At 39.5% G+C, this 27,607-nt stretch overlaps 1 protein-coding gene across 4 annotated transcripts in view; it reads right to left on the bottom strand.

Annotated features, from left to right (window-relative positions):
- Positions 1-1,341: 1,341 nt before the first annotated feature.
- The window catches only part of LOC131227894 (uncharacterized), a 35,463-nt gene continuing 9,197 nt past the window's right edge, over positions 1,342-27,607 (bottom strand). For 2 of the 4 annotated variants that reach the window (XM_058223724.1, XM_058223723.1), the window contains 5 exons: positions 26,321-26,376; positions 26,098-26,176; positions 25,869-26,007; positions 17,267-17,380; positions 1,342-1,687 (listed from right to left, as the gene is read on the bottom strand). In XM_058223724.1, coding sequence (XP_058079707.1) covers positions 1,496-1,687; positions 17,267-17,380; positions 25,869-26,007; positions 26,098-26,176; positions 26,321-26,376 — 580 coding nt within the window. In that variant the 3' untranslated portion in view covers positions 1,342-1,495. Of the gene's footprint in view, positions 1,688-5,924; positions 6,004-17,266; positions 17,381-25,868; positions 26,008-26,097; positions 26,177-26,320; positions 26,377-27,607 lie in introns of all 4 variants that reach the window. The other 2 variants (XM_058223726.1, XM_058223725.1) reach the window with 2 other exon arrangements.

The following is a 27,607-nucleotide window of genomic DNA, read 5'->3' as shown; positions in this document are numbered from 1 at the left end:
ACCCTCTCTCTACTTTCGACTTAGACCCAAATTCCCTAGCCTGAATTAGGCATCGGAAGGTCCCCCGGCTAAGCCAGGGTCTCCTTTACTCACCCCTTTGTACAGGACCAGGGTTCGTTGGAAGTTTGTAGCATTGAGTAGAGGGTGGTCCAGATTTTGACTTCAACAATTATTATTTTAACTATTTAGATTTAGAATCCCAATGAAGAAAGCCGCATTTGATCCTGTTGACCAACAACAAAGATATGTCGAATTCTTTCTCTGTTTTTTTTTTTTCCCCAAGCCTCAAAAACTCCAGATCTTCTCTATTAAAAGAAACATAAGTATGTTTTCATCAATGTGGGTGGGCCTTAAAAACCTTTTAAAAGCAAAAGACTAAAAAAAGATGGGAAATCTGTTTTAAAAAACAAAAGGACTTTTCACCTTTTTGCAGTGAATTACGGTAGAATAGAACCTTACAATTCATGTTCACAATAATAACATGATTAAAATCACAACATTCAAATCGTGAACCGTACAGTTTAGATAACCTTGGTAGTAGCAAGAGAATAGTATCCAAGGCGGACGACCAGAATCGAGATACCGCAGTATTCAAATCGTGAACTATACAATTTAGATAACATTGGTAGTAGGAAGAAAATAAAAGGGTCCCGATTGGGAAAATTACCTAAACTTGCACTATATCTTCCGAAGGCCATGACTTTGCGATCAACAAACTTTATGGTATATCCAATCACCTAAAATTCATTGGCCTCCAAACGAGTTCACAAAATGAGATCATTTTAGGGATCAAATTAGAGTTCCAAGTAAGAACTACCTATTTTTAGTTAGTTTTATTTTCTTTATTTTTAGCATTTGAAGCATCCGGTTGTGGTTGAGTTCCCTGTTTTAGTCATGTACGGGTTACTGACGAGTTTGGGATTGGTTTATGTAAATTTTTACCATTTCAAAAAAGTACCCTGTTTCAAGTCAAATTAAGAATATAGGGCCTCTTTTGCTCACGTAAGACCATCAGATCCGTTGTAATCAGCACTTTTGATTCAATAATATCAATTTTATTTCTCATTCCAGATATTTTTATTGAAGGGCCATCGTTGAGAAGATGATGACCTCCTCTTTATTCCATGCAGCAGTTATGTCATAGATGGATGGTGTGTTTCAATAGGCATGCACATATGACCCACTTGACAAATGGACCAGGCTGATTTATTGTCCCGCACATGTTCACAGAAGCTCCACCTTATAGAAGGCCCAGATTTCCTACACGTGTGCTGCAATTCTCCTCCTGTCTCTCCACATGCAAACTGACTTAACATTCTTCATATAATACAGATGGCAAGATTAGAAAGCTATAATGCATTTCTTAACGAATAGATCTTATAAAAGATTGTTTTCTTCTTCTTGAAACAATGGCATATACATTTTATTGATTTGAAATACACACGTGATGGAGGATACTTGCACCGTAGAGGTAGAACAAGCCCTCGGGGCAGTTCTACTCAAGAAGTTTGTTACAGGTCCCAACACCAACTGCTGCAGCAAGATGCCATGCAGCATGAATGTATGGAGTGCTTGGGAATAAATCATCAGCAATAAAAAGCGCACCTCCTAGGATGGATGACATCTTATGCAAGTTGTGTGCCATCCTCAGCTCTGGTTTTGTAAATGCTCTTTTCGCAAATGCAACCTGAAAGACAAAACAAGGATGATAGAGTCCAGATTAACTGAAAACAGCAGCAACACAAAACATGAGTGTATCATTAACGTGCCACATGAATCCCCATCTTTCCAAAGACTTCAGCAAAGAAGCCACTTGGGTAAGCAACACCACAGTATTTGTTCCCAACAGTGCATTTGATGCTTAAAAGCGAAACGCTAAGAGCATTATGGCTGTAGCTTCGACTGAAATCAAAGCACTTCAATTTAAAAAGAAAGTAAAGAAAAAAGCCTTAAAGGTGATATTTTCATATTGCAGTATAGAGCAGGCTGTGGGATTCTACCTCCAACCTAACATCCCATAAAGTAGAAACAAAAGATAAAGAATGCCTAAAAGACCGGTTGACAATAAAATCTTCCCAAGTCTATTTACTCATCCACAAAGAAAAGCAATTTAGTATAAAAGACTTCTTAAGTTGGTTGCTTAGAAAAATAAGTCATGGCATGTCTCACCCAAATTGCAAATAAACTGTGGTGAATGTCTGTTTTCTTGATTTGATTTCCTTATTTTATATTTTGTATGACAACTTTTGCCCCTATTTCGACAAAACAAAGGACAAGGAATTCAAGGGCTAAGCCGAACAAAGAAATTGAAACCTGCAGTAGCTAGAGAGATTGCCATAAGTTGCAGAAAAGCCAACTGAACCTGATAATGAGGAGAATCTGACAAGAGACCATTGGATTTGCAATGCCAAAATAGTACCACATTAAGATCTAGACAGGATGAGTTCTTGATCCTTGCTCTTAAGTTATGGAAGTCTTGAACAGAAACTTTAACGTATTTTATCAAAGCCTTATGGGACTGCTCAAGGGTTTCAATATCCGCAATCCCAGTGTTCAAATGTGAATATCTCATGCCTCAAGAAGAGACAGAAGAAAAATCCAAGGCTCTTCCCAAGGCTTAACTGCATGAGGCTTAACCTTCATGTGTAAGCCTCACCCTCAAGGTCTACATCACTTCATGTCTCTTCCTCCACTGCCACCCGCCGTCCTCTCTCTCTTCCCTTCTATATCAAATTACATAGTATCAAGATGGTGATCAATCAAAGTTTGAACACCCTTCTTTTTTCCTTCCACTCTCTAATACTTTTTCTTCTTGTCTTTTTCTTTCTTCAATGCATTCCTTGTGTTCAGCATCCCTTGAGAAACTAGGGTTTCTTTCAGTGTTGGCCCCTTAAATGGCCTACATACGAAAAGTGATCACGTGTCAATCATCGCTGCTCATTTGGGTACGAAATTGAAGTATCTTAGGCTGATTTGTGCATTCCACATCGAGTGTACATTGTGTTTGTGCATGCGGTTGAAGTATTCTTATCCCCAGCAACATTAACCACCTTATTTTGATTTGAATTTTTCCCCCTCCTTGTACTATATTGAAACAAGATGACTATGAGTTACTTTGTGGTTTACTTAATTACGTTAATAACACTTTTGTCCATATTAGTTTATTGATTATGGCTTTTATGTTTGGTGCTTTTCAAGAGTGGATGGTGGAAACAATCTTGTAGAGTGGCAATGAGAATTTGGTGTAGTTGTAGTTGTAGGATGTGGAGAGTGGACTTGTTTATTGAGTTGGGGTTGGTGCTTGAAAGTTTGCAGCACAAAAATGGCCAAGCATGACAATGAAGATGTAGGGTGGCAGTATAGGGTAGAATGGAATAAATAGATAGAATATCATTGGTGAATACTATGTGAGTGTTAGTAGGGGCATAATTCAATTAAAAATTTGCATTAAAAAGTCGAGTTTATGGGTGGCCAAGTGTACCTAAGGGAGCAAATAAGAAAAAAGGTCGAGAGAGAGAGAGAGAGAGAGAGAGAGAGAGAGAGAGAGAGAGAGAGAGCAAATAAGAAAAAAGGTCGAGAGAGAGAGAGAGAGAGAGAGAGAGAGATATGAAGAAAAAGGAACCAAACCAAATAAAAAGAAGGGGCAAATATCTCCAAATTGAACACATCTCAAGCATGATTAGTCGATTTAGGATATATATATATATAGGGAAAAGGTTCTATGCGGTCAAGCTCATGGGAACTTCCCATGAGGTCGAGTTGTGTGGGCCCACCGTGATGCGTGTCGAACATCTACCCCATCAGTCAGATGTAACATTCCATGGTGGGCCTATGGCTTAAAAATCAAGTCAATCCGTGACTTGTGTGGGCCACACCACATACAAAAGTGGAGAGGGGTTACCCTCCATTAAAACATTCATAATCATTTGTTGGGCCCACCGAGATGTGGTTCACAAATCCAGCCCATCCATTATGTGTGTCCCACTTGTATGAGGGGTCAGACCAAGTTTCAAACACATCCAAATTTCAGGTGCGCCCCACCAAGTGCTTTTATATGTTTTAGGCATGTCTTCACATGATTTTCGACAGTATGGCCCACCTGAGTTCCGTATACGACTGGTTTTTGGGATATCCCATAATTTAAAGGGGACCCATCAAATGCATGGTGTTGATGTTCGAGATACATCATGGTGAGGCCCACATAGCTCGACCTCATGGGAAGTTCCCATGAGCTCGACCGCATAGAACCTTTTCCCATATATATATATATATATATATAGCCGAATGCTCAGACCAGTTCGCACGAAACTCGTGTGAACTTTTTTAGAACTCATCATATGTGATGTGAGTCCAAAATCTGAACGGTCCACATGATGCAACACCCCATGAAACCCCCAGGGCCCAACTTTTACTTTGATCCAAAACTTTGGTGTGCCATGAAAAAAGAAAACAGTTTCCTCCCTTGATTTGCATCTCTCTTTGCTATGGCCCACCAGAGTTTTAGATCAGGGTGAAAATTGATCCCTTGGGATTTCATGGGATTCCGCATCACATGAACAGTTCGGATTAGATGCCCATGACACGTGTGCAAAGTTGCACAGGTGATCATGCCTCTCTCTCTCTCTCTCTCTCTCTCTCTCTCTCTCTCTCTCTCTCTCTCTCTCTCTCTATATATATATATATATATATATATATATATATATTTGTGTTGTAATTTGTAACTCGGGATTCTCAAAATGAATAACGAACCTTTCCATTTTAGAGTTGATAGGATCGACAATCTCAAATGTAGAAGATACAGCCATGGTAAATCTCAAACAAATAGAAGAATGATAAAGATAAGGCCTTACACCAACCAATACCAAGTCACTGCCATAATCATCTATAGCTAAAAGTATGACAAGCAAAGCCCTAAAAAAATAATAAATAAATAGAATACAAAACAAAAATCCAAAAGAGCTCCAAGGCAGCCCACAAAAAGAAGGAAAAAAGATCTTACGACTAACAAAGCTTGATAGTCTTCACAAATCTTGACAATCTTCACGCAAAAACTTAATTACCTGATTATTGTCCTCAAACAGATTGCTAAAAGATTAGAGCAAAAAGCATCTAAAAACTCTGCCCTAACAGGAAATTCCAGCAAATCCTAGCCGATGCAAACCGTTGTCTAAGAAAAACTGGAAGAAACCTCTCGAGGAAATCTATCCAAACTTGTCTATCCAGCAAACCTTATTTGCCAAAACCAGTATTTTAAGAAAATTGGCAGAAAAAAGCTTCAAAAATCTGATTAAAAAAAACCTAAAAAGTAGCACCCAAACAATCAACAACCCATCACAAAAAAAGGGATTGATTTGCCACACTCGATCAGTTCAAGCTTTTAAAGCAAGTGGTTAGTTGTCTTGCATCAAAGCGGTATCGGAGCGGGAGGTCTCGTGTTTGAGACTCCTCACCGGGGGTGATTAATCCAAGGGCATTTTCACACCGGGCTCGAGTGGGGTGGCCAAAGGGATGCGGGGGCACACTTGGGGCAGGTGGGTTGTGTGAGGTGAAACACATGTGATGTGGGGCCCACAAGGGGGGTTCAGCCGAGGACATAACCCATGTGATGTGGGGTCCAAGCTATGAGATATAGGGATTGATTCGCAACACTCTATCAGTTCGAGCATTTAGAGCAAGTGGTTGGTTGTCCTACATCACAACAACTCTCAAACCAAACTCTCGAGACTGGACATCCAACCTTGTTTTCTAATATGTAGAAATGTATAATTACAAATATGCCCTTAGCACTTAAAGAAAGAAAAGAGGGAAAAATAGGAAAAACATAAATAACTTAAAGAAAAATAACCCAAGCACCAACGGCCCACAACCCAATTACTCAATAGGCCCACACACAGATATCAACACCCCTGAAACTAGCTTCGAACCTTTGATTCTTCAATTTGGGCCCAAATCGTCTGTTTCAATCTTGAAAACAGGTAGTAGAAAATCACCTTCAAGCAATCCCTAAGCACCCAAAAAAAAAAAAAAAAAAAAAATGAAAAGAAGGAAAATTTTGGGGAAAAAATGCAAAACAATGATATTCAAGGCCCCTTATATGCATGTATTAGTAATGACCACTATGCGAGCTATGTATTATGCTAATACAATGCATTTCTTTCACGGGATACAGATCCCATTACCTATCATATTAAGCCGATACAAATATGATAAGCATGAGGATAAGGAAGTCCAATTTTAATGCATGAAGCATGTAGTGAACTCATAGGTTGTAAAATCAGTAACTTGTAAAAGGTTTACCGGTAATCTCTCTCTCTCTCTCTCTGAGGATAAGGAAGTCCAATTTTAATGCATGAAGCATGTAGTGAACTCATAGGTTGTAAAATCAGTAAGTTGTAAAAGGTTTACCAAATCAGTAAGTTGTAAAAGGTTTACCGGTAATCTCTCCCTAGTGATTATCAAAAAATTGAACATGAAATGGCCCTACTGATTATCAAAAAAATGAACATAAAATGGATCCATTTAATGGAGAATCATTATCTATGGACATTGGTCATTCCGTGGCCCTCTCTCTATGATCCAACGACGAGAGGCAGTTTCCAACGAATTCTCATTTTCTCTCACAGCAAATTCTAATGATTATCAAGAATTTGAACAAAAAAATGGATTCATTTAATAGAGAATCATTATCAATAGACACTGGTCATTCCTTGTCTCTGATCTGGCGACCAGAGGCAGATTCTAGCAACAGATTTTTCACTCTCCCAGTGATGTGCAATCTCCATCCAATGAGGTAATTTGTTGTTTTTATTTAAATTAAATGCAATTCAAGTTGTTCATCTGTGGATCAATGGATCCAATCATTGCCCTCTTCTACGTTTGCGAGAAAAAAAAAAAAATAAAGAAAAGGTAGTGTTTAATACTCAAACAGAGTGCGAAGGTTGATACCCATGCACCCAGATGTTGGGACCATGGTGATGTTCATGAGAAGTCCAATCCACAATCATGTGCATCCCGTGAAGTCATTGTAGTGCACCAAAAAAATCAGCCCGGTTGGTTGATCAAGTGGGCAAAATGGAAAAGGAACAACTAGGATGGGACATCACCCTTTAAAAATCTTCCAAATTTTTATGTGGAGTCCACCATGATGGTTTTAGGAATCCAAACCATCCATCATTTGCATCTCTTGATTCCCTAATAATACCCCAAAAAATTCAAGCCAATTGATTGTTCAGGTGGGCCACACTAGGGTTAACAGCTTGATTGGGACTCGCACAATTAAAAACTTCCAAGATTATTTGTAGGGTCCATTGTGATGGAATGGCCTACTTTTTGGGTGTCAATTCATCCGAGTCATATGCATCAACTTAACTAAATTAGATGGAAATGAGCCCAAACAATCTGGACATTTTTAATGGTGGGTGTCCCCATCGTGAGTGTTTCATGTGGTTTGGCCCACCTAATTGTTGTAATGGCCTATTTTTTTAGTGTCCATTCATCTTGGTCAAATTCATCATTTGAATGGATTGGGTGAAATGTACACTACATTTCAGACCTCATAAACAATATGGAAAGTTTAATGGTGAGCGTCCCCATCCAACTGTTCCCTATGGTGTGGCCTACTGAATTTTAGATTGGCCTGATTTTTAGGGGCCAAGGAGAACATGATGGGGTGCACACGATGGACAGATTAGATGAATTTCATGCTAGACATGGGCCCAATGCTTGATATGTAGGCACCTAGCAATTGTACACTTGACAAACATTAACTGAAGGTAAATGGAATAGATGTGTTAAGCAATCTTAAGCTCTCATCCATGCAAACTTGTTCATACATGGTTGCATTAAGACCTTAGATATTTATTAATTTTTAACCATCCAATATAGATCGGTGTGCCGTCCATGAAATAGGGCCAAGAGAACATTAATTGTTAGACGTACTTTCATGACTAATTTTGGATTATGGTTATTAAACTTTATGTTTAGACATTATTATTATTATTGATATGCTTCTTGTTTACATTCCGGTGCTTAAGGTCATTTGAATCAGCGGGCCCACTTTGTGACCCACTTAATGATTGTTTTATCCAAAGGATCAGCCCAAGGCTCCATCAAGTGGGCTTAACCCAATGTCATGGCTTATATGAGGCCCTTTTATGTGATTTAGAGATTTTGGAGAGAGTTACACCTCCAAGCTGTCTGGTGCAAGTTATTCAATAATGGTAATAAACGGCGTATTAGCCAGCTGTTGAACCATTACATTACAGCCCCATAACAGCTGAAAGTTTTTTAAGAAAAAAATGTGAAAAAAAATATTAGGAAAATTCAAACGAAAAAAATGAGGAGATTCAAAATTTCTTTTCTATTTTCGGACACCTTTATGATGATGTAGCAGGCCATTCTTTGGTAAGAATGTTGTTCGGGCTGCCTAATAATTTTATTAACCTAAGAAAGTTTAGGCTAGCTTCAGACCTCCTATATTTAATTTTCTACATATTCAATATAAATAAAATTATATGAGCATGAATCTAATTATGAGACAATTTTAGCGTACATACACACACAAACACATCTATGTATGTATGTATATGTATGTACACACACACACACACATAGATAACATTTAGCTGCCTAAAATGTTAATGCATGAAGCATGAAGTGAACTCATAACGGTCGTGCAAATTTAGTACCACTAGAATGCTCCCAAAATGGCTCGAAATTCATGCAATCTATGCAACTCATACCATTAATGATGCGGACATCAGACCATTCAAAGTATATCAACGCAGAATGTGTGCATTACCTGTGTCAATGTGGTTAGATGACAGGTACGGGTCAGGTCTCTAGAGGTTGAAGACCTAACACATGCATTCATGACATGTGTAAGTTGCTTGAAGGAGATAATTTGGACCATTGGATTGCGAGGATGGTGTGATCAAACAGTTGGGTCGTCACAACCCACCTTCATTGCACTATCATTGGGGCCCATTGGGCATCTTGGATTTAAGTTTATCTTATGAATACTTTATTTATTTGAGTTTTGAGAGCACGCACAATTTTTTATGCGATTTTTTTTTTTTTTGAAACTTTTTTTAATAGGGGTATTTTGGTTATTTAATGTAATTCCGAATTTATAAGGGTGTTTTGCCCTAAACCTAAAAAGATGCTATGTTATGGTTATGTAAAGAGAGAGAGAGAGAGAGAGAGAGAGAGAGAGAGAGAGAGCGCTTTTGCTTCTTCAAGGTTGGATGATTCCGTCTTCGTCTTCTAGTGATTGGAAGAGGACGTGAGGCCCAAGGAAGTGATTTCACATCTTCTCATTCTCTCTACTTCTTTCTTTTCTCAAGGTATTCTCTTCTTTAAATATTTTTTCTTCATTTTCTTCTAAATTCTCTAGATTTAGAAGTCTATTCATTTTCTTTTCAATCCAAATCATAAGATCTTGATCTCCACATATACATATTTTGATCTTCTTTAAATCCTATCACCTAAGGCCATAGATTTGAACTATAATCAAAGAACCATCATCAATTTTTCTAAATTTTCCAGATTTCCCAATCTAAAATATTCATATTTTCTATATTAGAAAATCCACTTGGATTGTCAAACGAACCTATTGCAAGACGAAAGTCCAATCTTTCACTGGTTCTGACTAAATTCAAATTTTAAGGTTCAATACAACCTGTTTGTAATGGATGGCCATGATCATTGCTGAATTTTCCCTAGTTCTTTCTTGTTTTATGATGTATAATGCTGAATTATATTATTAATCGTCACATAAATCTACCTCTTTTAACTACCACATTCATTTTTGCATAAACTTGGCCCTTTTAAATACCGCATTCATTTAGGGTTGGATTAGGCCGTCCTACACCAATTTTTGGTTAGGTCGTCTTAGATCAAGTTATCAAGGGTTTAGATTTTTATTTTTCTAGGATTTCATGCATAGAATATAGATTTAGATATGAAAATTTCATATTTGCATCATATTTAGAGTCTAATCTAAAATTTTCATATTTGCATCATATTAAGAGTTTAGATCTAAAAATTTCCACATTTGCATCATTCTAAAGGTTGGGATCATCGGTGTTCATAATCTTGTGTCAAAACAGTCTACGAGAGTTGTATTTTAGGAAACCTAAGTTGAGTCTTATAGTGTATGCCCACTCGGACTAGTAGAGGGTTTGGTCTACACCCGATCTTGAACATGGAGCAGTTAACTAGGATGATGAACATGATCAACCAACGTTTGGCCGCCATTGAGGCGCAATCTAGGAACACGAATATCCGTACAGATATAAGCGTCCCTATGAGAAATCTCCAACATTGGAGGGGATGATCAGTCTCAAGTTGGGGGAGTAGTCGGGGAACGGATGGGAAATCGTAATCGAGATCGTGGAGCACGTGGCCGAGGGGTAGGCCGTGGAGGGGCGCGAAATCCGCAGCTCGCAGTCGAGTATCAAAGTAGATGCTCCTATTTTTAATGGGCGCCTTGACCCAAAGGCATTCATTGACTTGTTAGCAAACATGGACCATTATTTCGAATGGTATGAGATGTCTGAGAACTGACAAGTGTGGTTTGGAAAGATGAAGCTTGTGGGTCAAGCTAAATTATTTTGGACAAATACGAAGACTAGGATCGAGAGATCAAGGGGTGTCCCAGTAGCGCATTGGGTAGAGATGGAGCTCTTAAAGGAAAAATAGCTTCCTCTCTCTTACCGTCAAAAGCTCCTAGATCAGTGGTAAACATTACGCCAATGATCTATGTCGGTTGCAGATTACATCGCAAAATTTGAGTACATTATGCGGTGTGATATTCAGGAGGATCCCTCGGTGATGTTGAGGCATTTTAAGGTGAGTCTTTGCATGGATCTGCAACGTGAGCTTATGACCCGTGAAATAGGTGACTTGGATCAAGCATACAAAGTTGTACAGGAGTTAGAGCATTACCTAAAGTCTCCTGTCACGAGACGCTTTGAGTCCCGAGACTAATGTTAGATCTGGTTTTCAGGGAACCAAACCTAACGTTGGAAGTCAGCCTAAGGCGCAGCCTAGTGCACCACCTAAGCCTAAGGATGATAAGGGCAAAGGTATCCTAGTGCCAATCCTGGCAATGGTAATCACTTGAGATGTTATGAGTGCGGAGGTACAGGTCATTTTGCATACCAGTGCATGGTAAAGACTCGCAGGAAAGCCTTAGTCATAGGTGAGTCAAATGAAAATGCGGATGATGTGGGTGATTACGAAGTTTAGGAATATCACCCAAAGATAGGTGCTAGTGATTATGAAGAAGAAGAACCAGAGGCTGCACCACTAGCCGTAATTAAATGTGCTTTAGCACAGGTCAAGGAGAGATGATTAGAGCAGAAGCACAATTTTTTACATGTTTATCAAGAGCAGTGACAAAAATTACGAAGTCGTCGTGGATAGTGGTAGTTCACCAACATGGTCTCAACTATCACAGTCATTCGTTTGGGTTTGAAATTCATCCCACACCCTCAACCCTACAAGGTTTCTTGGGTTGACACGTCTTCTATGGCCATGTCCCAGCAGTGTTTAGTCCCTGTCTAGATCAGTTCATATAAAGACGTGTTGTGGTATGATATTTTGCCTATTGATATAGGCCACATCATTATAGGGAGGCCATGGTTATACGATAGAGATGTCACGATTTTTAGTCACTCGAATGTGTGTACATTCATGCAAGAGGGAAAGAAAATTAAGATTAATCTGTTGTCACCCAAGAGCCCCACGGACAAGGCTAGGGATGTGAAAACCAGAGTCAAGGAAAGAAGAGAAGAAATTCAATCCAAAGTCTCTGCATATCATAAACGCAAAAGAGTTTGAAAAGGAGACTGAGGATGATTTGACAATGTACGCCGTAATGGCTAGAGAAGTTACACCCGAGGTTCATGTAGAGTTGCCCCCCAAGGTGACCCCGGTTCTAGAGGAATACTATGATGTATGCCCTAAGGATTTACCAGATGAACTTCCACCTATGTGGGACATCCGGCGTGCCATTGATCTCGTCTCAGGTCTACTTTACCGAACCTTCCTCGTTACAGGATGAACCCTGCAGAGCATGCAGAGTTGAAGAGGCAGGTAGATGAGCTCCTGCGAAAGGGTTTCATTCAGAAGAGCATGAGTCTGTGTGCCGTACCAGTGCTATTAACGCCTAAGAAAGATGGTATGTGGCGGATGTGTGTGGACAATAGGGCCATTAATAAGATCAAAATCAAGTATCGGTTTCCGATACCAAGGCCTGATGATATGTTAGACGTGATGGCTAGGTCCACCATTTTTTCCATGATAGACCTCAAAAACTGGTATCACCAAATACACATATGCCCACGAGATAAGTGGAAGACGGCCTTCAAGACAAAAGATGGGTTGTACAAGTGGTTAGTCATGCCCTTTGGCTTAACTAATGCACCCAGTACTTTTATGCGTGTGATGACTCATGTTTTGAGACCCTTCATAGTCAAGTTCTTAGTGGTTTATTTTGATGACATACTCATATATAGTACCACTAAAGAGTTGCATCTCGACTACTTAAGGCAGGTCTATATTGTCCTTAGGGCGGAGTGGTTATGTATGAACCTTAAGAAATGTTCATTCATGTCTGATAGGGTTGTCTTCTTATGATTCATAATGTTATCTGTTGGGATGCGAGCAGATCCAGAAAAATTTAAGACTATAGTTGACTGGCCTGAACCGCAGAACATACATAATGTGAGAAGCTTTCATCGCTTAGCTACATTTTATTGTCGGTTCAGCACTATTATGCCTCCCATTACTGATTGCATTAAAAAGGGGGAGTTCATATGGTCTAAAGGCCACAGCTATGGCGTTCAAAGATATTAAGGGCAAAATGATAGAGGCTCCCATCATGCGTCTTCCATATTTTTCTAAAGTCTTTAAAGTAGCGTGTGATGCTTCGGCCGTAGGTATAGGAGGAATAATAAGCCAAAAGGGTCATCTAGTTGCCTATTTCAGTGAAAAACTAAATGAAGTAAAACAAAGGTATTCCACCTATGACAAAGAATTTTATGCAGTAGTGTATTCACTACGTCATTGCCATCATTATCTTCTACCACAAGAATGTCTTGTTTTCTAATCACGAGGCTTTAAGGTATTTAAATTCCCAGAAGAAACTCAACCCAAGGCATGCCAAGTGGGTAGCTTTCTCAGGAATATTCCTTTGTCCTGAAACATAGAGCCGAGATCAAGAACAAACCAGTCGATGCCCTTAGTAGGAGAGTGACATTGCTCAACTCATGAAGTGTAGAAGTTGTCGGGTTCGAGCAATTGAAAGACGAGTATCCCATGTGTCCAGATTTTGGGGGAACATACGTGTCACTCTTAAGTAACCAGCGTAGTTCGGGTGAGTTCATGCTCAAAGATAGCTTCCTTTTAAAAGGACACCGACTTTGTATCTCCCACACTTCCCTCCGAGATTTCCTTGTTTTGAAGCTTCATGTTGGAGGTACAACTGGCCATTTTGGTCGAGATAAGACCATCGCCCTAGTGGAGGATAGATTTTATTGGTTAAGTCTCAAGCGAGACGTAGCCAAAATTTTAAGGCAATGTTGAACATGCCAACTAGCAAAACAGAAGAAGCAGAATACTAGATTGTACACGCCATTGTCAGTGCTACATGCACCATGGCAAGACATCAGTATGGATTTCGTGGTTGGGCTTCCCAAGATAATTAAAAAGCACGATTCCGTTTTTGTGGTCGTGGACCATTTCTCCAAAATGGCCCCCTTTCTCCCATGTTCAAAAACATCATATGTGTCCAACATAGCCAAGATTTTCTTTGAGGGGGTGGTTCGAGTACATGGTTTGCCTAAGACCATAGTATCTGACAGGGATGTCCAGTTTACTAGTTATTTTTTGAAGATATTATGGCACATGATGGGCACGAGACTCCAGTTCTCATCTGCCTACCATCCTCAAACTTATGGCCAAACTAAGGTTGTCAATCGAAGTCTAGGAAATCTACTACAATGTTTAGTGGGTGAACACATTAAAACTTGGAACTTAGTCTTGCTTGTCGTTGAGTTTGCATATAACAGTTCAGTTAATAGGTCAACGGGTACGAGTCCATTCGAGATTGTTAGTGGTTACAAACCTAGACTGCCCATACATTTGTTACCTATGTCAGTCACCCGAAGTCCCTCAGAGTCAGTCGATGCATTTTCCCATCACATTTGTTATGGGTAAAATTGGACTGACCAAACGGCTGGAATAAGATGGAAACAACGAAGGCAAACAGCTCAGGTGAGAGGTTGGGCAAGAGCTCAGCCTCAGATGCCGACCACTACCTCCGCGAATAATCCGGGCACCAACCGTGAGTGGTGGCCTTGGTCGCCTAGTTAACATCTCATTGTCTCGACCAAGGGACGGATATGAATGCTGACCTGGCCTTGACCAAAGGCTTTAACCTCATGACTAGACCCCGACCAATGACCTAAAGCTCGGTCTCAGCTATAGACCTCGGCCTCAGATACTGACCACTAGGGAATATCCCCTCCCATATACGGGAAGGGCTCCCTTCCCAAGATCTTCGTCGAGGATCATCCCGAAATTAGCGTTGTGTATTCAAGGGAAGATCCCTTCTATGATACGTATCTACATAAATTGATTCACCACTATACACGTGAGGGTTGTCAAAGGGTTTTAAATAAGGATCTGACTGACAGGAAGAGGTATGCGCTACTACCCTAACTCGACTAAGCCTATTGTGTGCTTCTTTTAACTTAGACATCAGAGGGTCCCCGACTACAAGCAGGGCCCCTATTGTCACTTGGTTTTGTAGGTACACGACGGGCTAGCAGAGAACCAGATCTCAGCATCAACAGTTTGGCGCCGTCTGTGGGAAACGATAGTGAAGCCATTCCAAATTCACTTATCATGTCTCCATCAACACCTGCAAGGGCTAAAGGGAGGAAAAGGGCCTTGGCCGCCATTGCTACACCAACCCCTGCACCAAAGGAACAACCTGAAAATCTCCAGGATCCGCCTTCAGAACTTCATACCAACCCTCCTGCAGCAGCGGCGTAAAAGTTCCGCAACAAAGGAGGTCAGCTCATCTCCTTAGAAAGCCAGGTCGAAGCTCTAACTGGCAACGTCGACCGCGTATGCGGGTCCTGGAAAGACAACAACCACATCATGATCGTGGTGCAGAAGTAGATGCGTCAGCCGAATTGTCCTGACCTCCTCAAGTGCCCAATGACTCTCACGTGATAAAGGAACGACCCGGGCAGCTTAGCCGAGCTCTCGTGCATACCGCAAGAACCACCGTACTCTCAGACTCCGACCTGCGCCGCACCCTTGAGAAAAGGAGGCATGGGAAGGCTCGTGAGAATAGAGATTGTCGTACAGAATGAGGTCCCATGGGAAGCCGGGCTCAGAGAAATCCGAGGATAGCTCAGTGACATCCAACAAGCGTATTGTCCTTGGGTTCCTACCTCCGTCGAAGTCATGCTAGAGCAAACAGAGCCTCCATTTACCGACGACATCATGAGATCTCAACTTCCGCCAAGATTTCGGATGCCTCAGATTACTCCCTACTCCGGAGCCGGAGATCCAGCCGAGCATCTCGAATCCTTCAGAGCTTTACCATGCTACACTTCTTTTCCGGCCAACAAGTCAGGTGTATATGACATCTGAGCCATGCAAAAGGTAGGCCCCGTCACAAAGAACATCTGGTTTGAAAATCAAGTCTATTCACTGATTAGGTTGGCCATGCCATCAAAATCACTAGACAGTGGGCAACTTGACCCAATGTATAAACGTGCTTACCTGATCAATATATTAGCTTGATTTCGTCCAAGGGATCTTGGGGTCTGTCTTTTGGACAACATTGGATGTCCTACAAATGTGAAATACTAGGATAGAGTGTTGTGGCATGGTAAGTTTAGGTTATACATGGTGATGCAGGACAACTAACCACTTGCTTTAAAAGCTCAAATTGATAGAGCGTGGCAACTCAATCCCTTTATATCAAGGCCCAAGTCAGGCCCTCGGCTGAACCCCCCTCATAGGCCCCACTTCACATGGATCTTGCCTCACACGGGCCGCCCACCTTGAGTGTGCCCCTGATTCACACAGGCCACCTCACTCAAGCCCGATGTAAAAATGCTCATGCATTAATCACCCCCGATGAGGAGTCTCGAACACGAGACCTCTCGCTCTGATACCACTTTTGACACATAACAACTAACCACTTGCTTTAAGAGCTCGAACCGATAGAGCATGATGAATCAATCCCTGTATCTCATAGCCCAAGTCAGGCCATTGACCGAACCCCCCTCATGGGCCCCACTTCACATGGGCCACCCACCCTGAGTGTACCCCCACTTCACACAAGCCACCCCACTTGAGCCCGGTGTGAAAATGCCCTTGCATTACATGGTCATTCTTGCTAACTGAAATAGAATTCCAACAGCATAAAAGTTACCATTATGGTAGATGAGAAATCCACCCATCAAAAGCATTTGTGAAGGCAAATCTAGGCAACATCTTCATGGTATTTGAAAAATTCATCACCAACCAATATTCTCAAAATGCTGACAATTACATTTCACGTAGGATGACAACAGCAGGGTAATTTGGTCATTTAAGGAAAATTTCAGAAAATGGAGCTGTGATGGAAACTCTAGTGATGTTTAACGTATGAACCTTCATGCATATGAGACTGCATTGCTAGGAAAGTCTGCAGCAATCCACGTAATTGTACTCAACAATTAACATAAATTATATAAAGCATCAAACTTCTTTGACACCTAAACACTGAAAATAAAATATGATGCAGAGAATGGCATAAAAGACAGTTAACCCGGATCCTCAGACTGTGAATTGGATGTGTTTTAGAGAGAGAGAGAGAGAGCTATGGTTTATGCGAGCATGATTATTTTCATAGCCTCAATACATAGCAATTCTTTCTGGAAAACTTGATCCCATACAATCCTCTCAAAATAGAAATCCCAATCTTATCCAACAACTAGAACCTGTTATATCCTACAAAATAGGAATCAAATTCAAACCAGGACACTAAATTCAACTCCATTTTTATATAGGGAGTACAACTGAGTAAAGAAACTATAGTAATTGACGACTAAACCCCAAACAATATCATAGATTTCTTATTGTAGAGTTATTTAGTGTTACTATGGCACAGTACAAGGGCAGATTGCACAACTGGTACTACACATCAAAAAACTAATGACAAATCTCGAGAAAAGCTTTTGATTAAACCATTTACCTCCATCATGCCTGTGTGAACAGCTGAAACCATTAATGGCTGGAAAGGTAGAAGAAAAGCAGATGTTGCCATTATTAATTTTGGATTCTCATTCCTGAGAGCATTTGAAAGACACTGCAGAAAAATGCCCATTTACTGCTTAGAATGAATGAAATGAAATTATGTGGTGCAAAGGACCGAGAGAAGTAATCTGAAAGACAAACAATGATATTACCACTCAACCAATTGAATGCTGCAAACCATCATATGACAGTGAGAAATGCTGCAATGCAGTTCAATTACAGATGTTTTATGCACTTCCTTCTGCATGGTACACATAGCAAACATGAGCTTGTCAGAACTATTGTTCTGGTGGACCACCATGCATATGCCCTGCCCTGTAAGCCAATCTGACCACCCAGTTGAATGTTTTGCTTGTTGAATGTAGATTGTTTGAGTTGATTATTCCATCTTGTAGGCCACTGATTGGATGGCTACCATAGGTCCAATCCCCCTCCTTATGGTATATACCATGTAAACATGGTGGACAAAACAACAACAATCCCGAAGTCAATAAATATTTACCATCTGTACCCTTAGGAGGGAGTTGCATAGAACTCAAGAATGTCAGCTTCAAAATAGAATTTCACTATGGCTAAACCACCTTGTAAGATTTTACTATTGTTGTCTAACTTTTCAACAGAACACTTCACTATTTAGAATTCACACTCTACCAATTGAATTGCCATTGACTATTTTAAATGACATATGGATCCCGGACAGAAATCTAGGATTTTCCAGTAATTTGAGAACAATATTCTCTATCGGCGGTGATTATACTGACATATGCCATTGTGTATTAGAATAGTTTCTACACCTACTTTTCATGCTTTACAAGCAAACTAGTAGATCAGACATTCATGGTTGAAGGGGCAGCATCCAACAAGTTAGGCAGCTCAATAACCAAATTAAATGCCACCATTATCAGATTTAACCTTCAGAAAAACATTACTTTGATGCAGCCCACGGGCAAATCACAACCCAAGTGAAGGGCAATGGTGGGTCACACCCAACAACATGAGTGATTGGGAACCCACCATATAATTTTGAGATGCACTACAGTAGCTCTATATTAATTTTCCATTTTTAGAAACTTATTTAGGGCAAATTTGGCATCACTTCAACGAAGTACAAAATGGATTAGCAATAAACAATTTCTAAAAAAATGTTTAGTGAGTGAGAATTGCTTTTGAATAAACATGTTTGGTAAACGTCATGATCATCATCACCATCATCATCATCATCATCATCTAAGCCTTTTTCCCAATTAACTAATGTCAGCTACATGAATCCGGTTTCCCCCTACCACGCTATTAAGGGTCATACCCTCAATTAGACCACTGGTCATCATACCCTCCACCCACGTCCGTTTGGGCCTTGCCCTTGACCTTTTAGAGCCTTCAACATGTAACAATTCACTCCTAACCAACATGGTCCTTGGTCTCCATTGCATATGACAAAACCATCTCAATCTACTTTCCCTCATCTTATTACCTATTGGTGTTGCTCCTAAGTTCCCTCAAATGCATCCATTTCTAAGTCCATCCTTGTCTTGCCACTCATCCACCTCAACATCCTCATTCCAGCTACACTCGTCCTATGAACATGGTCCTTAACTGCCTAACATTTTGTCTCATAAAGCATGCTGGTCATAGAGCTATCCTATGAAATTTCCCTTTTTGAATGGTATACAACAATCACATAAAACTCTGGAGGCACATCTCCATTTCTTCCACCCAGCTTGAATCATATGGGCTGCATCCTTCTCAATCTCTCCAGTCTCATGAGAGATTGGTGGATACCAAGAAGGTTAGAAGTGGGTCCTTCACATGCATGATTAGTGGAATCTATTCAATTAAAGTGATTTGAGAGGGATGGATCATTAAGTGTAGGCCACATGATGGCCAATCCATGATCAAACCTTTTCTAATATAACTAATAGTAGGGATCATCCATTGATTGGATTGTTATCATCATTCGACCAAAACAATTGGGTAGTGAGAATGCCCCAGGTCCTGATGGCTTCCCTATGGCATTTTAAAAAAAAGGCAGCTCATCAAAGGGTATGTGATGGATTTTGTGGTTGATTTCTCCCTTTCCAATGTATTAGGGGTGTCTTTCATTGCCTCATTACCAAAGTCAAAGGGGCGGAGATGATTAAAGATTTTAGGCCTATCAGTTTGATAGGGGGTCCTTATAAGATTATTGCTAAAGTGTTGGCCTTGGTAGGAAAGTGCCATCGCATGTCATTTCTGAGAACCAGGGGACATTTCTAGGAGGCAGATGTTGGATGGGGCTTTTAAGTGCCCATGAATGTATTGATTCTAGAAACAAGGAAAGAAGATGCGGAGTGATGTGCAGACTAGACATAAAAAAAAGCCTACGATCGTGTTGACTGTTGAGTAAGAATTTCTTGATTACATGCTTCAGAGGTTGGGGTGTGGGCAAAAATGGAGTTGGATGTGTGCTTACATTCATTTAGCTACTTTCTCCATTCTGGTCAATGGGTCACCCAAAGGTTTCTTCAAGTCCATGGGTATTAGGCAAGGCGACCCTCTTATCCAATTACGATCGTGATCAAGTAAGCACAAAGCAAGATGCTCTATAGAGGAGAGGAATCAGGGCTAATTAAAGGTTTCCAAGTGGCTAATGGGGGGCCTCAAATTAGCCACTTCCAATACACTGATGATACCCTCTCTCTTCTTCTTCTTCTTCTTCTTTTTTTTGTGACGTGGATGTGGAATCAATAGATGATCTTCGGAAAATCATTGTATGCTTCAAGGTGGTTTATGGGCCAAGTGTTAATGAGGCAAAGTCTAAAATACTTCGAATCCATGTGGATAGTGAAGAGTTAGGGCAGTTGGATAATCTTTGCCTATAAAGCTAGGTCCTTTCCTTCAATTTATTTAGGCTTGCCACTCTATATAGGTATGCTAGCTAGTCACTTGTGGGACAAGGTTAACGAGAGGGTCAAAAGGAAGCTTGTGGGGTAGAAGCGTCAATATCTATTTTTGGGAGGCCATCTAACTCTTATCAAAACTACTTTCTCCAATATGCCCACGTATTTTTTGTCTTTATTTAAATGCCCTATGTAAATGTTGGAAAGATTGGAAAGCTTAAGAAGAGACTTTTTGTGGCAAGGGACAGGATAAAAATAAAATAAATAAATCAATAAAAAGTCCTATCTTTTAAAGTGAAAGGACATTTGCAAGCAGATTATAGAAGGAGTTGGGATCAAGTACCTTGAATCTTCAAATATGGCTTTGCTTGGGAAGTGACTATGGCATTTCAGCAGTGAAGCGGGAAGACTTTGGAGGGAGATTATAGCTGGCAAATATGATGTGAAGGAGGGGGGCTGGGAAATGACGAGCACTTCTCTATACCATGCTTCTAGTATTTAGAAAGCAATTACACCGGTTGGGCATTTGTACAGAGGGATTTCCTTTTCATTGGGAGGTGGACATCGCATTCGCTTTTGGACAAATGTTTGGTGTGGAGACCGGACGTTCCAAGAAGAGATCCCCACATTTGCACAAATTGCTTCTAATACATTCACTACTGTGGCCAGATGCTACTCGTTAGTTGGTAGGATTGTGGTGTGGGCTCCTCTATGTCGTAGGAATCTGTCTGAGGATGAATTCTTGGAACTAGCTAATTTGTTGTCTCCCCTGGAAAATGCAACCCCATTGACTCATGAGGAGGATTCCAAGTTCATAGCTCGAGTCGTTTTTCCATTTGATCCTTCTTTAATCCGATTTGTGGTTCACCTCATCTTCACCCCTTTCCCATCTCATATATTATGGTTGTATGGAGCTCCCCCTTGGGTGGCAGCTTTATCTTGGCTAGTGGGGAGAAAGAGAGTGATAATTGTTGATAACTTACAAAGAAGATCCATTATTCTTCCAAAGATTTGTCTGATGTGCATGGGAAATGCAAAGTTAATTGATCACCTCTTGCTCATGTAGGACTACTTTCTAAATGTTTTTCACATCACATGAGTAATGCTGAAGATTGTACAAATCTCTTATGGGCTTGGCATAGAGGTGGGGTAGGAAAAAGCAGGAAAGAGTTAGGGAGATTGCTTATTTTGGCAGTTTTGTGGTCCATTTGGGGGAAACCCAATAAGTGTTATTTTTAAAATAGGTCTTCTTCTTTCCTTTTAATTTTTTTATTTTTTAAGGATAATAGATCTTAAGAAGTTATCAAGGAGATTAAATGTATGTGTTGGGTTGGGCCTCTTCTGTAAAGACTGTTAAAGTTGTCAATCTCTACTCTCTTTTTTTGAGGTGTGGAGTTGGGTTATATTCCTTTCACGCTTTTAGTATGGTCCTAATAAATTTCAATCATCTCTCTAAAAAAAAAAATTATAAAATTATAAAAAATAAAAAATTGAGAGGGATAGGCCATCAAAGGTGGGCCCCAAAAAAATGGATGGTTCATTTAAATGATAAAATAAAGGGTTGGACCTAAACAATGGATTAAGGTTAGAATTTACTCCAAGGTATTCCATAATGGTAACGATGGGAGTAATGCTACAAACCATTTCCGTTACGGGGGCATAATGTACGTCCCTCGTGACAATTTTTTCTTCTTCTTCTTTTCTTTTCTTTTTTTTTCTTTTCTTCTTCTTCTTCTTCTTCTTCTTCTTTTTTTCCCAGTAAATTCCAGAAAATATGGAAAAATCTCATTTAATTAGAGGATTACAAATATGTATTCTTGTCTAGTTTTGGACATGTTTATGATGGCGTAACAGTCCACTCTTTAGTAAGCATGATAGCTCAGCCTGTTTGTTGATTTAATGAACCTGACAGGCTTGGATTGGCTGCAAAACACCTATATTTCACTTCCTAAATATATTTGATTTCCTATATTTGGGGTACCACTTAAATGAAAAATATCCAATGGCCCTATTTCAAAAAAAGCGTCCACAAAACAATGGTTAGATATGTGGGCTATTGGCTCATATAATATTAAATTAATTTCTTGTGGGGGAGGGTCCACTACAATAGCTTTGTAATATGTCATGTGTACAATTTTCTGCATGCAAGTGTATCAAGCATTATCGCCCGAGTGTAGATTTAGTCAGGTCAACCGTGCAGCCCACCTTGATGTATGTGTTGTATATCCACGCCCAGTGTTTTAAATAGTAGTAGCATGATGTGTAGCGCTCAACCCTCTATAACGTGTAGCGTAAATACATAGCGTGTAGAGTGAGCTACACGATCCTCTCAAAAGAGAGATTTAATAAAAATATAAAGATTCTAGAAAGAAATATATATATATATATATATATATATATATATATATATATATATATATATATATATATATATATATATATATATATAAATGCCTAAAAGATTATTCATTTTATCAATTAAAAGGATGTTCAAACGATTTATTAGTTATCATGTATTAAAAGTCAATCCACATATATAAGCCAAATCAAATAATTATCACATCAACAACTTTTTAAGCAAACAACTTTAAATAATAATGTCTAATTGAAACCACAAGTCACAATAATGAAAAGAAATAAAAATCCCATAGGTTAAAAGTATCACGTACAATACAAGTGTCACATTCCTCAACATTAGATACAAAGAAAATATGAAAAAAGTAACAAATAAAATAAAATAGTAAAAAAAATACATTGTACCTTACATTACGTACACTATGCGCTACGTAGCTATAGCGTACGCTATGACCCCTGTAGCATGTGCTACTGGGGATTTACACTATTTAGGACGTAATGCTACAGGGGATTTACACTATTTAGGACGTTACGTAGCGCTACAGCCACGCAACACTGCATAGCACACACTACAGGCGCCATTTGAAACGCTGTCCATGCCATCCATCCTTTTTTCCAACTCATTTTAGGACTTGGGTCCAAAACCGAAGTAGATCCAAATCTCAGGTAGACCACGCCATAGGAAATAGTGGTCATTGATGCCCACCATTAAAAACTTAGGGTTCACCATAATGTTTATTTTCCATCCAACCTATCAATAAGGTCACACAAACCTGGCTGAAGGGAAAACACAAATATTAGCTTGATCCAAAACTTTTATGACCCACAAGAAGTTCGTAATGGTCAGTGGTGTGGTCCACTTAAGACTTGGATCTGTTTCAGTTTTGGGCCCGCATCCTAAAATGAGCTGGAAAAATGGATGAACGGCGTGGATATGAACGCATACATCAAAGTGGGCCCCATGGTCACAGTCCCAACTTGATTGAATCCATGCCCTATATGCCCAAAGAGTATCATGGGGGGGGAGCGGCGAGAGAGATGGTCTCAAGTCAAACTGGTTGGACTACGAGGCATGGTTCACCCAACACATCTTCCAAATGGTAAATGCATGTGAAATTCAACCTTTCCACTAGATTGGCCCCAAAATGTGGGTCACCTAGTACAAAAATCATCCAGATCTACACATCAAGTGGTCCACACCATAGAGAAAAAAAATTAACAGTTGATAAATGGAAAAATACAAGCACAGTCCACTTGATGGGTGGATAAATCTGATTTTTGCAAATAGTCATCATCGTGACATGGCCAACCTACTGGATGGATCAGATGTCTCACACACATCAAAAATTGGAAGTTATTCACTGATGACCGGAACTTATGGTCCAGCCGATTGCACAAAAACTTGGATATAAAAAAGCCATGTATACCCCTTGCTTTTTTGCTTTTCAAGAGAGAGAGAGAGAGAGAGAGAGAGAGAGAGGAACATGCAAAGGAGAAGAAGAAAGAGAGGGAAAAAAAAAAAAAGGCACATTTTTCCTCCTTTTTTCGAAAGGTAACACTGGCAGGGATTGAATCCTAGATCATTCTCACACAATACACCATCTCTACTAACACATCTAACAAGCGGGAGATCTTTTTTTTTTTTTTAATTCTCTAATTATTATTTTTCTTTAAGTTTTTATGGGTTTTTTTTTTTCCAGAAATGAGTTTTGGGTGGTGCAATTACTCCATTACACCATTACGAAAGACTGTAACGGTCCGTTATGGGGTGTTTTCTTCAGGGTGGCCCGTTTCGCCCCTATATCATGTAACAGGCCATATCGTTACCATCACGTAAACGATTTGGCATACCTTGATTTACTCCAGCTTTTGCTATTTTTAGGACTCTTTTGGAGTGCAACTGATATCTTTTTCGCTGGAATTTCTAAAGAAGAGTTACACTCTTATTATGGGTGTGAATGTGATCTTATCAATTTCTAGGTAATCCATTCCTCTCATTTGGTGTTTTCTTTTCCATCAACCTACTTCTAGCAGATTTTGGCATTTTGCTTGGGTTTAAGCACAAATTAGATTACTGATTTGACAATCATCCCCCCAGTTTGCACGGATTTTATGCTTCAACTGAACAAGGAGACATTTGGAAACACAGCCAAATGGTACTGCAAAAACATTTATTGATAAAATAATAATAAAAAGGAAAAAGAAATTGCAAAAGCATTCAGTTCAATCAAAAGGAAATGATGAAATTATGATGTTCTCACATCAAGTTAGTAGCTCTGAAAACAGCTACATTCCTCAAGTCCAACTTGAAAGTCACATAATTTCAATTGAAGCATACTCCCGGATAGAAACGTTAAGGAAGATGCTTACAATTTGGCCATTTTCTCTTAATTTAAGTAATTATTGCAATTCATTTCAGTAGTTCATCCAAAAGAGGTGCAACAGTTCTAAACTGTTTTCGGTCAAATCTCTCTATACATCAATAGCTTCAAACTCTTCAGGGGTGGATAATACTATGATGGGAAAAGTCTGGAAATTCAAAGTTCCTCCAAAGATCTCAGTTTTCGGATGGTTAGTAGCGAAGAAGAAAGTTCTGACTGTCGACAACTTAAGGAAGAGGGGTATGATAATCACCAACATGTCTTTGCTGTACGGCAGATGAGGAATCGGTGGAACACCTTTTCATTCATTGCCCCCATACCGTGCAAGTGTGGTCAGCAATTCTCAGCTCTTTCAATATTTCGTGGTGTCTCCCTCCCTCATCAGATGGTCTGATAAAAGCTTGGATTGGGCCTAAATTAGGGAAGCATAGAACTATGATGTGGAGAATGTGTCTGTTGGCAGTTTGGTGGTCGGTATGGGAAGAAAGAAAAGGGAGATGTTTCATTGGGATCTCTAAAACATTGGGTTCAACAATCCAGAGAGTTCAGTTATTCTTAGCAGAATGGGGTTATACTTTACCCAGTCTATAGGATTGTAATCTGTATTAGCTTCGGAGGATGTCTCTCTCGCTATCTAAGCGGGAGATTCCTCTTTCTCTTGTACTTTATTTTATTAATATAACCTCTGTTACTTAAAAAATAAAAAATAATAATAAATTAATTAAAATAAAATTAAATTTAAAAATTAAAAAAAAAAAAAAAATGCAACCAAAGTTCATTAGCAGGCATATATGATCTGGTGTGGGTGAATTTATCCGAATCACATAAACTGCATGTTATTGTTGGTGCTTTCCTTGATAAGATTTCCTGGAAACTACCCAACTGTTCATAGATTCTTGAAATGGTTTTCAAATGAGATCTCACTTACAACTGTTGCCGTGGCTATCATTGTATAATCGGCCCATCGCAAATACTTCCTGATATCCCCTCTTGAACAGTGATATAAACTTGAGGCAACTCCAACACCAATTAACGAATTAGCATACAGCGCATTGTTCATATTCTTCCTGCATTCTCAACAAAAGGAGTGAAACATGGTAAAGGGAAGACCAATATTGCTTTGAAGTCATTCAAGGCATTTTGAAAGAAAAACTTACCGTGGGACCTGGATGCCAAGAGCAACAAAAGGTAGGGATGTCAGCACATTAACAATGGTTTCTGCAAGGTTTTGATCCCCTATAAAAGAAAATAAATAAATAAATATAAGAAAGGGTCTGATCCCAAATATCTTGGACAAGGCTATGATGATGATGATGACAGCAGTGGTGATGATGATGAAACTATCTTTGGATAAAGAACCAAGCATAGTATTCAAAATACCTTGAAGGTTACAGTGGATTGGCCTGAAGCACGGTGGTCTCTGCTGCCATACTCGTCTGAGAAAATATAAAGTCAATCAACCAGCAATACGTCAGCTAAACCACCGTAAAATCTTATTTAGTGTGATATAGAGCTTTACTACCCTCACACGGAGCCTTGCATACGTGACCAAAAATTGCAAACCTATGTGGCATATCTAAGCCAGCCATCAAGTGGGCTCCATCTCATGGATGACCTGGTTGGTTCAAAGAGCTGGCAGGTCAAACCATCAGCAGGCCAGAAATGCAAAAGCACTGGATGATTTTAGAAAAATAATAATTAAAAAAAAAACGAACCACTCCACATTCATGCATGTCTGGCCTGCCTGATGACCAGAGCAGCCTGATTGTTGGGCCCATCATCTACAAATTGGGGCCACCTGATGCATCATTCAAATGTGCCACATACGAGCTAGGTAGCCATTTGTGGAGGCCTATAAAATGAGGTGCAAGTGAGCTTAGAAGAACTAGAATATGTGCCATCACATGAGAACCATAATTCTGAGATAGATATATATATATATATATAAGTACAAGAAACAGGAGAATTCATATGTTGATGAAAGGTTCGGTGATGCAGGACGGTCTAACTAGAAAGCATGAGTGAGCACAGAAATTATCCAGCGAAATAAACTAAGCAAATCAATTGAAATATTTAACATTCCACATCATAGTAAAGATAAGAACAAAAGAAACATGCAATGGTTGCAGACCATCATCACAATCCTGTGGTACCGTATTCAAATCATGCATGGATTGGATCCGGCGAGGGATGGGACCTCTCGATCTTGCATGGTTTCAATCCAATAATCAATACAGCTTCTCTAGTACAGGAAATCAAATGATTTCTAGAATAGGGACGGTTAGAAAATCTGAGAGAGAGTTGGATCAATTCTCAGATTTTCAAGATCAATAGCAATCAAAGAATACTAGGCATAGAAAGAGAAGAAGAAAGTTGGAGGGCTAGAAATAGAATTTAGAAGAAGAGAAGAGATTAGGGGAAGAGAAGAAATTACTACATAGAGAAAGAGGAAGTACCAAGCTTTCATTAAAAAAATAATAATAAATAAAAATATTAGGTTTAGGGTAGAAAACACTCTATTTATAAAAATTCGGATTTAAAAGAAAATGACTAAACTACCCCTATAACAAAAGGAAAAAAAAAGTGCAAAACAAAGCTTTCTAATAAATAAATAAAACAAATCCAGCGTAATAGATCAGTCTTCTAACTCATCATACACGTGTGTCC

The sequence above is a fragment of the Magnolia sinica genome, chromosome 15 (assembly GCF_029962835.1).
Source record: "Magnolia sinica isolate HGM2019 chromosome 15, MsV1, whole genome shotgun sequence".
Taxonomy (NCBI): Eukaryota; Viridiplantae; Streptophyta; class Magnoliopsida; order Magnoliales; family Magnoliaceae; genus Magnolia; species Magnolia sinica.
This window is presented reverse-complemented; position numbering and strand designations above follow the sequence as displayed.